Source organism: Falco biarmicus, chromosome 1, assembly GCF_023638135.1.
Source record: "Falco biarmicus isolate bFalBia1 chromosome 1, bFalBia1.pri, whole genome shotgun sequence".
In the NCBI taxonomy this organism is placed as follows: domain Eukaryota; kingdom Metazoa; phylum Chordata; class Aves; order Falconiformes; family Falconidae; genus Falco; species Falco biarmicus.
Genome location: NC_079288.1, coordinates 112,872,747 through 112,886,539, shown reverse-complemented (window position 1 = coordinate 112,886,539; position 13,793 = coordinate 112,872,747). Strand labels below are relative to the sequence as shown.

General features: G+C 40.7%; 1 protein-coding gene across 5 annotated transcripts in view; it reads right to left on the bottom strand.

The window, feature by feature from the left end:
• Window positions 1-298: 298 nt before the first annotated feature.
• The window catches only part of SLC10A7 (solute carrier family 10 member 7), a 153,994-nt gene continuing 140,499 nt past the window's right edge, over window positions 299-13,793 (bottom strand). For 4 of the 5 annotated variants that reach the window (XM_056361625.1, XM_056361591.1, XM_056361598.1 and 1 more), the window contains 2 exons: window positions 6,278-6,423; window positions 299-2,997 (listed from right to left, as the gene is read on the bottom strand). In XM_056361625.1, coding sequence (XP_056217600.1) covers window positions 2,953-2,997; window positions 6,278-6,423 — 191 coding nt within the window. In that variant the 3' untranslated portion in view covers window positions 299-2,952. Of the gene's footprint in view, window positions 2,998-6,277; window positions 6,424-13,793 lie in introns of those variants that run through there. The other variant, XR_008825824.1, reaches the window with a different exon arrangement.

The window sequence follows — 13,793 nt, the reverse complement described above, 5'->3', positions numbered from 1 at the left end:
CTCTCAGATTTAAAGCCAAGAAGTTGAAAAGATTCAGAACTGTTCTAACCCTCTACTGAAAAACTGGTGGAGTTCAATTAATTAATTTTCAGTCAGTGATAATTTGCAGTATTCTGAGGATTTTCTTTCCCCAAATTTAGTTCATAAAATATTTCAGTACAGTTCACAGATTGTTTTTTTTTTTTAAGAACAAGCAAACGGTTTAAAAGCTTACCCACAAAAGAACAAAACACAGGTAACAGAGGTAAAAGTTGACCTACAGGTTAAGTAATTTTATCTTGTTTTCCTACTAACAAAATTAAATTCAGAAGCATTCTGTTTATTAAAGACATAATAACAAGTAGGCATAATAACAAGTCATAAAACAAACATCTTAACAGTCTTTAAACATAACAGAATTGATATGCATAATGAAGTACGGATTTAAAATATGTATTTCAGTTTTGCTTTATATTCCCTTTAGATTAACACCTCCAACACTCATACACAGCATTTAGGCTGCCCCAAACAATTAACAAGGACTTTGTAAAGGCTCTAACAAAACTCCATCGTAAACCAGTTTGAAATATTCTGTAACACAGAAAAAAAAATCAATGAAGAAAAAAGGATGTGTTCAGTGGATCTAAGCAAGTTGTTGGATGCACTGAAAGTTGGAGGTTCAGTACGCAGAGGTAGCTCAGTAAGGGTACTTGCAGTGTTCTGACTACGTAGCATTGACACAACCACAGTACGTTACTGTATGCCTGAAGTCTTCCTATATCCTTAAAAGAAGCAAGCACTCTTTCTGGGCCTGTTGCTTTGCCACTCAAAACCCACAGAAAGAGTCATCAGTTTCAGTGGGGGTTGGGATTAAGTCCTTACGTACTCTGGAAGTTCAGGTTTATGGAAGCAAAACAAAACCACACCGTCCTGTGTCTGAACTCTCCGTTGCAAGGAGGGTTTTTAAGCCCAAAGGATTTTTTTCCTCATGTGGAGCCAGTTACTGGCTAGCAGGCTTAAAGAAGGGGAACCTTGAATTTGGTCCAAGAACACGCATGCTATTCTCTCCAATTACCTGACAGGTTGGCCTGCTGGTGGATGTGACTGTGCTACCTCCGGGTGTGCTCATCAAAAGCGTGAGCTCGCTGCCCACTGCCCTTTGGCATCACTGGCTGGTGAGAGCAGAGTGCAACCCTAGGGGACACGGGTCCCTCAGCCCCGCCACCTGCTCAGTGTGCACAGCCTGATCCCCTGCCAGGGAACACAAGAATCCAGCATGTTGCCACCTCAGTGTACCTTTGTTACATGGTCATTTTATTGGTGATGACAATGCTGAACAAAGTGATGCTGTCAGCTCCCAGTTGTTTTTCTCATGGGTGACAACAGAGCAGTCTTGCACTGACTGGCCATCAGGTAAAGCACTGATGATTGGTACCAGATTACTTTCCTGTTGTTCACAGGAGTAATGGACTAGGAATAACAGACTAGGTAAACCAAACACAGATTATTTCACAAAGGCAAAAGGATACGAATTTCACATGCCTACTGTCATACAAAAGATCTTTAGCTTGTGTAAATGGCTGTAGTCTTATCAGAGGTATGATAATTTACATCTGCTAAAGATCTGCTCCTAGGTGTTTGCACTCAGTTGCACGATTAACTGCAATGCTAACCATGCCACACATGAAATTTCTGCATTTATATTGATCCCACTTTGACTTGTTTCTTTCATTCCTTTTAATGTTTTAATGCACAATTGCCAGCATAGTTTTTGTGGATGGGCACACTTCAGAGTCTGGACTAGAGTACACTTCTGGCATCTTAGTCTCCTGGACAAGATGCAGTGCTGACTATGTTTAAGTATATGCTTGTATTCCTTTCTCTTAGAAATAGTATCTTGTATTCTTTTTCATGTAAGTTTATTAAAAAGAGTAACATTTTATTTTTAAAAAAGTTGTGACTGATTGTCAAATCAGCTAAGACAGCGTTGCTGTTGCTATAAGAATCCTTTTAATTGGAAAAAAAAAATATTGTCAACTTTCTTGTCCTCACAAGCTATTATTCATTAACAATGCAACAATATAGAAAACATAGCTTGGCTTACTACAATAAAGGCTCTGCTGAATATTAGCATCCTAAATTCTGTCACTGCGGATCTCCATGCATTGCATCAGGGGAAGGAAAAGAAAAAAGAAAAACAAGAATTTGTGTTCTTCAGGGGTAAATTATAAAAGATCTCCTAGCTGCAAACACAAATACTTCACTCATAACCCAAGCACCAGACCATTTCTTTGAAGAAGCTTATGAGGCATTTAAGATATACAATGGCACAATATCATACAATGGAATTGAAAGAATTTTCTTGAGAAACCATTAACTTTGAAGGAATGTCTAGACAACTGTGTCAACAAATGCAAATAATTCATGCTTCTCAGCTTCTATCCAATGGATGGCCCCATGCTGAGTATACACAAACTCAGAAGAAAAAGGCATGTCACAGTCATATGACTAGGGAGTGTAACAGAGTCACACAAAAATTCAAGTCAATCTTGGAAAAAAAACCTTCAGAAAGCTCTTCCCCAGGGTAAGCCAGCAGTGGGATAAGCTTCTGGTCATTTTGGCTAGTTTAAAACAGAGTCTTACAGCTGGTGCACCCTGGCTTCAAAAGCAGGGGCAATGGAAGAAACAGCTGTTAGTCATGACCATTCACTCCGTTAGAAAAATAAAACCTAAAGGACTCCAAAATACTGTACAACCTCTTGCAGTAACCAACAAAGTAGCTTCTGGAAACAATGCTTTTGCCAAAAATGCATCTGTAAGGCACTTAACAGGTATCTTTTTAATATATATATATATATATATATAAAAATAAAATATGCACTGAAGCAACATTCACAAATACCCAGTTGTCTCAATTGTCTGTGTGTACAGTATAGTACATATATACATTCACTGTGACGGCCATCTCCGTAATTATACCTTCACAGGTGCTTTGGGCTGCCTGGTTAACTTCAGTGCCTGTGAAAAGGAAACAAAACAGTCACTTTTTTATATTCTCCAAAGACAACCAACAGAACAAGACAAGATTTTAATTTATAAGGGGCAAGAGAATGCTGTGTGACTTCTGGGAGGCTGAGTGAGGAGCCAGCATGCAGCTGACAGGCCGCTCTGGGATCTGTGATGATGTTTTTCTCTCTGATAGCACATCACAACCTCCCCAGCTACAGACAGTCTTCACAGCGGAACCACAAGGAATATGGCCACAGTGCCAGTAAAGGAAGCGGAGGTGGGTCTCAGATGTCTTTTAGAAAGCGACTATTTGAACCCCACTCAAACCACTTGTGGCAGAGATATGAGAGCTTCTGACTCATGTAGGGAAAGACTGTGAAGAACATTTCTGCCAACACCTTTGTGTTCCCTGGCCTCCTTCCATATGGCTCGAAGGCTGCTCAGAGTATAGTCACTGCCGCAGGGGTGGATGTCGTGCACCCCTGATGTCTATACCCTTCCGAGAAAAGGTAAAAAGAAGCCAAAGTCCATCAGCCCAGAGGTGGTCTTATGCCAGCGGACACTTGATGTCTTTGTAGCTCTAGCCTACTCTTAACTGAGGGAAACCACTTGCCTTTACCTGATGGCAGGGTCCAGCTCTGCGTTCCCCGCAGGGTGGGCCAGCTATGGTAGCTGAGCTATTTATTCAGTGTGTGACAGTTCACCTCAAATGGCAGGCGACCGTGCTTCTGGCTTGGCTGGAAGCAGCCCCTCTAACCTGGGAGGCAAACGCAGCAGGCTTAAAAGGTCTCAGGTTTTCAGCTGCTCCCGTGTTACACGGCGTGGTCACTGTGAGGATGCCTGTTGCTGGTGTGCTCTGCAACAAAAAAGCTCAGTGCTTTCTTGTGCGGGACGAATCAGCCTGAGTGAGAGGGAAAATCCTGAAATTTGGAACCTCTGCTTCCCTTAGCCTTTTGGGTGAAGTGCCCAGGCAGACTGGCAGTTGCCTGTCGAGTAAGAGACTTATCGTTTCTGGAGGGTTGGCTAAACAAGCGATTTTCAGTCTGAGAGATGTCTGATGGGTCTTCTTATTGTAGATATTAACCTTTAATATTGTACATTTAAAGCTTGTAAGCACTGCTTGAAAAATGCTCTAGCACAAATGTAAACCCTTAAAAAAATCCAAACCTTTAAAAATAAATAGGCTATATTCCCCTCAGAAACACCAGCTTTCAGAAACACCAGCATTTAACTATTGTTAAATCTAGCCGTTTGAGATTAGTCTTTTGGTTATTATTCAGCAAGAGACTTTGGAGAGAGACATCATTTCACATTTTGTTTGGGGAAACAATTTTTTAACTTTGTAGTCTGGCAGATTCTGCTGCCATATTTACAAACTAGAAATACCTTAGTGTAGATGAACCTCTAAATATTTAAATTCAATTTCATACAACCAGATCACATGTACTATCATAATTAAGTAAGAATGTCACTGCAGATGAGTACTGTGACTGGATAACCGTCTCCCCCTGCAAGAGAGATGCCAAAATGAAGCCAAGGTGTTTATAGAAAATAAACATCAAGGGTGATGATGACATGTTTATTTTCAAAGCAGGAGACCATTATCCAGTCACAACATTCACTTCTATTATACTTATTGCAACTGTACCAGACCCAACCTCACTGATTTTTTTCAAAGAGTAATTAAAATAACATTTGTAAATAATACAGAAGACCAACTGAAGAAACTGCTGCAACAGAACAACAATCCCCCAAAGTGGCTCTACAGCAGCATTACAGTCTGATTAGCACAGGAGGTTTATTTGATGCTTAATGAATAAGAAACTAGTGCTGGTGAACTGTAAGTCTCTCCAGTACTGGCTGACTTTTCTGATGCCCTGTTTAAAGGCAGTGTTAACTTGCAGTGACTGACAGCAGCCCCTAAAGGCCATTATCACCCCTGAGGATCAGGGAGGTCTGGATGAGCTCCAGCCCCACTCCTGGTCTTGTGGCAGCAGAGAGCAGTTAGATGATGAAGAGAAGCCAGCATTGCAGGGATCATTCACCAGTAGTATCAACTTTAGGCTATCTTTCTGCAGGAATAGCAATGGAATTTTCTTTACACAAGCTGTAATGTCTCCTGATAATTTCTCACTAAAAAAAAAAGACTCTTGGACTGATAAGAGAAATGACATATGATTCTCAATTTCCATTTTCAGATACTACAATACATGCGTCTTAGCAAGGTCTGATTTGTGGACACAGTTCCTGAACACTGACAATTTTCCTGCTTTGTGCCATTCAGTTAAGCAAAAGTGGAGCCACATAAAAACCACAAATGTGGGGGATTTTAGCATTCAAGTTAACAAGGTGACTTTGGTGAAGCTACTAAAATGGAAGTCTGTTGGGTTTTGCTGAAAATTCTAAATACGAAAGTTATAAAAAAAAATTTTCTCCACTGAGAAGTGGAGAATACAAGGTACTGGTGGCACTGGGCTTCCCACAGCTTCCCAACCTTCATCTAAAATGGCTGTCAAAGACAAAGCATCAGCTTCTTGATCCTTATTATCTCAGAAAATTAAAGATAGCATTAAAATTAGTTGCATGGACTAGCTTTCTGCGAGGTGGTTACTACTGTTCTGAGAACCTGACCAAAACCACTGCAATTATTTCATGTAGATGTCAGATGTCAGTAGCTTCAATTTGTATTGCAATAAGCATAATTTGAATCAGGGATGTCGATGCAAAAACCTCTAGTTATAGTCAATAATCCTAACAAACTATCCCATGCCATAACTGTGGCATGAAATGTGATGCATCAGACTTCTAAGACTTCTTACTGTTGTACAGGGTGACCCAAGTAGAAAAAAATAATTAAAAAACTTTACATCCTGCTTCCATTCAATTCAGGAAGTGCCCTCATTTTACGCAATTTCCCCAGCACCCACACCAGTGGACAGATCTTTGTTACTTCTCCAAAAGGGAGATCCAAAGCTGTGGTTATTAGCTAAAGACAGAGCCATTCTTATTGGGCATAATCTGAATTTGTAATTTGAATGAATTCATAATCTGAACTAACTGTAGAGGTCTGACTTCAAGATTTGAACCTTTTCAGAACCAAGGGGGATAAAGTTCTGCATTTTTAATTTGACACTACTGTGGCTATCACTGCCATAGAGGGAGAAAAGGAACAGAAAAATCCTACCATGGAATCCTCAAGAAGGAACCTAAGGAGTTTAAGACGTGTTTAGGTATTTTTTTTTAACTCATAGCACACCAGCCATTATAAATCAAAACCAGCGATTCTTACCTTTTGCCTAGAAACCATCCAAGATTTTATTGTTGGTACCAATAGACTGCCAAGAAGAATCTGAGCAGGATGATAGATGAGTAAGGGGACGGAAATTAAGGATAGGTGCTCATAACCCATAAATACTATCTTCAGCATTGGAATCCCTGTAGGCAGAAAAACAGCAGACACTCACCTCAGATTTTAAGCTCCAGATAAGAGCAAAGCATTTTATATGGCACTGACATTTCACACACACACACAAAAAAACAAACAAAACCCAAACAAACAAACAAACCCAAACAAAAAAAACAACCCAAATGAACTCAAAAGAAACAAAATGAGGACTCAGAAGTTTTGTATAAAAAAGCCAACCCAAACAAATCAGCAAGAACATGAACAAAAAAAAAATAAATGGCAGAGAAGGTTCTGTGGCAGAAAGGAAGGAATAGGGGAATGCCATAAAAGATCTTTTATAATTATGCTATTAGCTGTCAAACTCCTGCTGAAGATTTGATATAAAATATGTTCTGCTATCGCATGACTGTTGGGTTGCTGAGCATCACTCTGTGCTGCTTATTTACTTCTTCCTCTCTCTCCCTGTGCTCTGGTTTGTGTTTTCATGATCACCCTCCATCCAACCTGCCTGACTCCTGCTTGCAACCTTTCTTGAGTCCCTTCACCGCTGCAGGAGGGTTGCGTTTCCCTGGCATAGCCCCTGCCAGCTGGTGAGTACCCAAATGACAGCCTTCCCTGCTTCGATTCATGCAGTCAAGGCAGACTCAGGTGCCCTACAGATGAGGCTCACTTGTTAGAGAACAAAACTCTCTACTCTACCTGTATGTTTCAGAAGAGCTACAGCATGAGAGAAAAGGTTTCGTGAACCAAGTGAGCAATATGAAGTGGTCACATCTATGAAGAGTTGGGGAGCAGCTGAGTACAGAATTTGTCAGATGCTGAAAGAAGTGACTGTTAAGAGCTAAAGATGGGCCATTTTTCCTAAGAGCTCGAATTTGCACTCAGCAGTGCTAATTCTATTAGATACCTCCATGCACAATTTTCCCACTTGACGATGTGATATGTAAAATTAAATTTGATCTAGTTTTGCAGTAATTAAACTGATTATGTTTACTTTGAACACATTGTTCAAAATTACCTGCTTAAATCTTTGCTACTGTGCTCCACAAAGCATAGGTGTGGGCAAAACTTGCAACCATCTCTGTCTCACTTGACCAGACATTTGCATAGTCACCAACAAGAGCAGCTGTGATCCCTCAGGAGCCCCCTGAGAACATACCTTATTTTTTCCCTCATCTTAAATGTCATTCTATGAATCTTCCACCAGCATCAACCTTGCAGCGAAGCAGACTACACACGGTTTTCACAGAGCTCATCTGTCTGTCTCCTTTCTTAGCAATGACAAAAAGCTGAGCGTAGTGCTACGTGCTCTCCGTTCCCCCATCAGAAGATGTTTCAGATCAGCCAAAGTTGCCGCGTTTACATAAATGCTTCTCTGTGTCCCGGACAAATTCCCATTCTCAACACCGTTTCAGGTTTCCCTTAATGAAAGCTGCCTTCTCCCTATGTGAGGAAGCAGCTTATTTCTTGAATATTACCATTCCACTAGTGCCCCACTATTGCCGACACATGTCTGGGCTTGCCGGAATCTTCATGATGTTTCCACAGCACCGTTTCTTGTAATTATTTTCATTTGCTTCATCACATTACACCACTAACAATGCTGTCCCCATACCAGTAGCCTTTACTTAGCGGACATTTCCAGGGAAAGATTAAATCAAATAAATAAAGGCTTGAGTGCTTAATTTCAATATTATAATTACCTTCAAAACAACATCATGGACTTATCACACAGTAGGGCTGCTTATTATTAACACTAGTTTCTGGGGCTTGGGGATAGTTAGTATTGGGATAGAAATTAAATGGACATCCACATGATATTAAGGAGTGTAATTTACTTCAGATGTCCATCATACTGCTTTTGTAAACGGATAAAAGGTTTTATTGCCCATTTCCAAGTTTGGAATTGACCCTTGTGGGTCCTTTCCTGTTCTCTAACCACAGAAAACTAGAGTCCCAAGCTATGAACATGCTGTATTTATGTTTGTAAGACAGTACCTGGTGTTTTGGTAGTGCAATTTCACCCATAGATCCAAAAACGCTTAAGTAAGCTGAACAGGACTCCTACAGAGAATCAGAGAACACTAAAATGACTAGCCTGGGATCACACAGAAAACTAATGGCAGAGATGTGAACAGAATGGACCCAAAGTGACGGAGACACGCTTTAAATTACTGTACATTTTCTGAAAGAAAAGATGAGACATTCCAGTCTAAAAGGTAAATTCTCTAGAGGAAAGCTATTTCAGTAAACTAGGAAAAGAAAACTATTGTTGTCAAATACAAATACAAAATACTGTAATTAGTGTGACAATATAATTAGATCACTGGGTGGAAAGCGGTTCTTAATTCACAGCTTGTTTAAATACATGTCACAACAATAGGTTCCTGTAAGCTACTAATGTGCAATTAAAGTTCCTGTTATTTACCAGGAAAACCTAACTGGTGAAAAGAAGAAATAATAATCATTTTTGCAGGTAAGCATTATTTCAATGGAAAGAAAAAGCCCTGTCGGCTTCTTATGCACTTTCTGATTTTTGTAATTCCAACTTTGCCAGTATGCAACTCTCTCAGAAAATACTTCATGACAAGGGACCCAGAAACTACAGTCACAAATGCTTGCATCAGAAATATTACCACAAAGCTAAACAGAAATGTATTTATTTTTTAAAATGTTGTCAGAACTTTTTTGTAGCAATACATTGTAACTGCAGGCATCAGTATGACTGCTAACGTTTTCCAAATGCATAAAACTCATGCAAATTCCTAATTAGGAAAAATGTATTTTAACAGTTACTTTTCCCTCTCTTAAAAAAAAAATCTCTGTACTTTTTTCTTTAAATATATATAATGTATAAAAAACACTGGGAGGGGGCACACAGGGGGACAGGACGACCAAAATGAAAACCAAATCCCAGCCAAAGGAAGAAAAGTGACATTGTGACGCCTGGGCTGATGCTGTACGCTCAATCTGAGCCCATAATGCATTTTCAAGATGAGATCATGACCCAGCACTAAGAGAAGCTGTAACAGAAACACAGACACTGACTGCTACAGTAGTGACGTGAACAGGTGTGGCTGTAACAAACCTATGGAAGTGTGAGTGAGATGAGTTTAAATCTTTCAGATAGATAGCAAGGAATGAAGGTGCTAAACAAAACCGATATGGTTATCCTTATTTTGGGCTGTCTACTCCTCTTTTCCTCATCTTTTACAGCATATTGCTTCCAGTGCTAATGGAGTATGACAGCTACACCAAGTCTAAGATAAATAAAGTTTTGCACAGGACCAAATCACATATATTAAAACCCAGACCACCACCTTAGTCTTAAGTGTCCTGAAAGTACACAGCAGCTCCTCCCTCCTCCCATGCCTTAATATTACTAGGGTACTTATTTGCCATCTGGAGCATTAAGGCTGCATTCAGACGTGTGAAGAATAATGCCTGTAAGGATTTTTCGTTTCGTTTTCACAGAGCCATTAATCAGGCTTATCTGCATTTCAGGGTAATTGGACTGACTTCTATGGGTCTTCATCTTGATTGACACTGGAGGAGGAACATTGGCATTATCAGTTTATAGACAGTCTTCAAGTTTTAAGACTGCTGTCATGATCTGAAGGTTCATACCACAAACACCCATTTGTGTTGCTGTGGTTTATGCAGTTACAGGCTTCCAGCAGCTTGGTTCAACTCCTCTGCCAAAGATCCTCACTCACTATCTACCATGAGAACTGAATGGCAAAGTGCTCCTCTGTGGTTTCTTGCCAACTTGTGCAGCTTTGCTCAAAGCAGGGGTGTAACAAACTGTTGAGTTGCCAAAATCCTTTAAATGGGATTTATTGCACGAATGTGTGTCCAACTCCTGGATCAAAGCTGACCAAATACAAGTCAGGGTTGTATCCCATCCACCTCCAAAGAAAATGTGATACCCAGCTGGGTGAGAAAACAGCACCTCACCTGAGCAGGACTAGTGTGGTGTCTCAGAAGAGAGGAAGCACTGAGATCATCTCACAGATGGCCCTTACAAACAGGATCATTGGTGTTCCCAGCTTTTTACCCTGAACTTCCCTCTTCTCCTTTGTTTGGCTATGTTTCTCCTACCAGCGCTCCCCCGTGTTCCCATCTTCCTCCTTGCGCTTTGGCTCTGGTATTCAGAGGCTCTTTTTCTTTTTTCTGTTTGTATTCTCTCCCTTTCTTTCTTCCTCCTCTTCTCCACTCCCATGCTTCTAGCCTGCCTGGGTTTGCTTCCCAAGACCTTTCATTCTGCTCACTTGTAGCAGTGTAAATTTTGGGTTCTTCCCCTAAAATCACAGTCCCACTGCAACAGAGAGAAGAGTTAGGCCTGTGACATGGAGCACATTTCATTTTTCTCCCTGTTTGTGTCCCCACTCTGCCCATTTCACCCAAGAACTTTGCAAACCTGAGGAAAAGCCAGCAAGGCAAAAGCTGTTTATCCGTGACCTTCAACAACGGCAAGGAGGAGTGAGAGGGCTGCTCTCACCGGTCTGGTATAGGGAAGCCCTGTTTGCTCTCCATTGCTCCAGGGCATTCCAGTTTGGCTCCAAGGCTGTGGTTTATCGGCCCCAGTCAAAGGCCACCGTTTCTCTAGTAGCCTGCACAACTGAAAGCTCCCTATCATTCCTCCAGCTCTGCACCCAGCATAACCTCCCACATCCTCCCCTTTCCCCTTTGCTACTTTCACACTTCGTAGTCACCTTCGTAAAAGGCCCATGAAAATATTATGCTGTGCTTCACTACATTTAGTTAACTGTAAAATAATAATAATAAAAAATCCTAAAAGATTTGAAGGTATTTTTAAGAGAATTTAAATATAGGACTCTTTTCATCTAGCTATCACTGCAGTAATATAAATGAAGCAAATTAATTTTAATGCTCCAAGGTACTGATTCTGTGTCACTGTCACTGACAGGATCCAACTAGACTTTATGAGATGGCATTTGACTTTATGGAAGTGAGCACTATGCACGCATTTACAATTTTACAGGGACTTTAAGCTGTCATGCTGAAAAATGTTTATAAAACATTAATCAAAAAATGCCTCTTTAATACAATGCATTGTCTCAAAGATGTTAGAAGGCACATATTGTAAATGGATTCTTTTTCTGACTAAAGTAATTTCTACCAAAAGCCTTTCCCCACTGCTATACAAGTACACAGTGTGGAGAGATAAAGAGCACTTTCTCAGCACATTACTACCTGATCCAAACACTTGGGAAATCACTAATGTACAGCATGCCATATTTCCATGTCACACATGACACATTTGTCTAAAATTACCCAACAGAGTTTGACATTGCAGCATATTCCATAGCAGGGCTTTCAACTGACATCTGCCAAGTAAGAACTTCAAGTAGGAGCTTTCTTCTTCTAACAAGCAAGTAAGAGTTTTCTTTTATCCTATACCCATGATGGAAGTGATAAAACAGAAGTACTGGAAATCAGGGTGGTTTTTTTCTGTTTTAATATGTTTATTTTATGCTTGCTGAATGTATAAGCTCCCCTTAAAGCACTGTTTCATCATTTGCTGTTTTCTATCACATTGCAATGGGTTCAGAGAACTTAATAGAACATTTTTATTACCACCAAAACGTAGGCCATTATCTCTCACACCCAAAGCAGAATTATTGCTAGATGCTCTGCTTACATACTCCACTGTATAGGTTTTTCCCCTTGAATGTCTTCACAACAAACAATTTATCCTAAAACTTTATTGCTTACATTACTGAAACACATTCCAAATCACAAAACGCTGCAGCATTTCTTAGAAAAAGAGGTTTGGGGCAAAACAAAGAGGTCATCACTGGGGCTATGCAAGGACCAGGCGTTCAGGCATCAGAATGCCAAACAACCCTCGTAAAGAGGCAGAGGAAACACTCTGAAGAAAAGCCTTAACCTCTGGATTTTCAGTTCTCCCTTCTACTCATCTATGCATTTCACAACTCTCCGTTGCCATAATCTTCAAGTGTAATATACAAAATGAATGAAATGTATGACGGTAGCTTCTCTGACACTCTCCATGCTACTCTCTCTCTGAAGGATCCTCTCAGGGGTTGATGTGAAGGGAACATTAGTAGGTCAAATAGCTATTTCTTCTTTTCAGCTGAGAAAAGGCCTGTAAAGAGGGGCATATACGGCATTAAACCCCTCCTAAGCTGCCAGAGCGGAAGGTGTCTGAGCTCATTCCTGCAAAGACAGTGCCAACTGAGCACCTGAAATTTTACTGTCAAGTTTCACAATAGTATCGCATACAGCACACTGACCGCATAGTGGGAAAGGGTGGCGAGATCTAGGCAAAATCCAGTTTAGAGGATTAGAAAAAAGTTGTTCATGCAGATAGCTACCAGAATGGCAAGATGCTGCTAATCTTCCCTCTTCTTCCCAGGCAAGTCGTATTGCCACAGTTAGTTTTGAGGAGACAGAAGCTTACATACTCTGCCTATCCTCAGGGAAAGCTAGCCAGGTATAGAAGGCATTTCTTGCCCTTGTCCAGACTCTGTTAGAGATCACGACAGGAGAAGATGCTTTTGAGAAATCAAGTGCCTAAGGATTCTTTTCCCTATATCCATGCCCTCTCCAAAGTATGCACTGAACTCAGGTTAAATGCTTTTCCCTCCGGACCAGTTTGTTTCAGGTATGGGAATAGCTAAATAATAGCTGACAACCCACAACAATACAAATACTTGCTCGCCTCTGAGTATTCCCATTCCAGCTGAAGAAAGTACCTTCCAACATAATATGAAATCACACCACATTGGAAGGCAAATGTTACCTGAAGCTGAGCCTTAAACAGGCAGCCAAGCTCTTCCTCAGGTGAAAAATTCCTCAGGGAAGAAACTGGTAGCCCTTTCCAAGGCCCACTCCGGCTGTAACTCTGAGATTTCTTTTGCTCTTAGCCCTAACCAAGTTATTCTAAACCTTAGAGTAATTTTGTACTCTGCAAAGGAATCAAGGCTGAGCAAAGTAACAGACAACCTTTGCTACTGTCTTGTCCAGAAGTAAATAATGTCAGGAGTCCACTCGCAGTGGCTAGGCAATGGTTTACAGCAGTAAAATGGTTTGTGGCACTTAAGGTTCAATCACACCTTGGTGTCAAAGCCTAGTGTTACCATGGAAGTCTGATTTTCCTGAAGGTATAAAGAGATCATCCATCACGATGCACAACCACAACTGCCTCCAGGTGACGGGACACTCCCTCCCTGACTGGGAAGGATCTACAATGTTTGTAGCAGTTGAGACTACATTTCCCCTGCCTTTTTGCCCACATACATGCTGTATGAAGACTTGGGCTTAAAATATTTTCAGGGAAAAAAGACGATTCTTTCAGTATGTTTTCATATTTCAGGTCAGCAATAATGTAATGGAAAGCAAAAACCAGGCT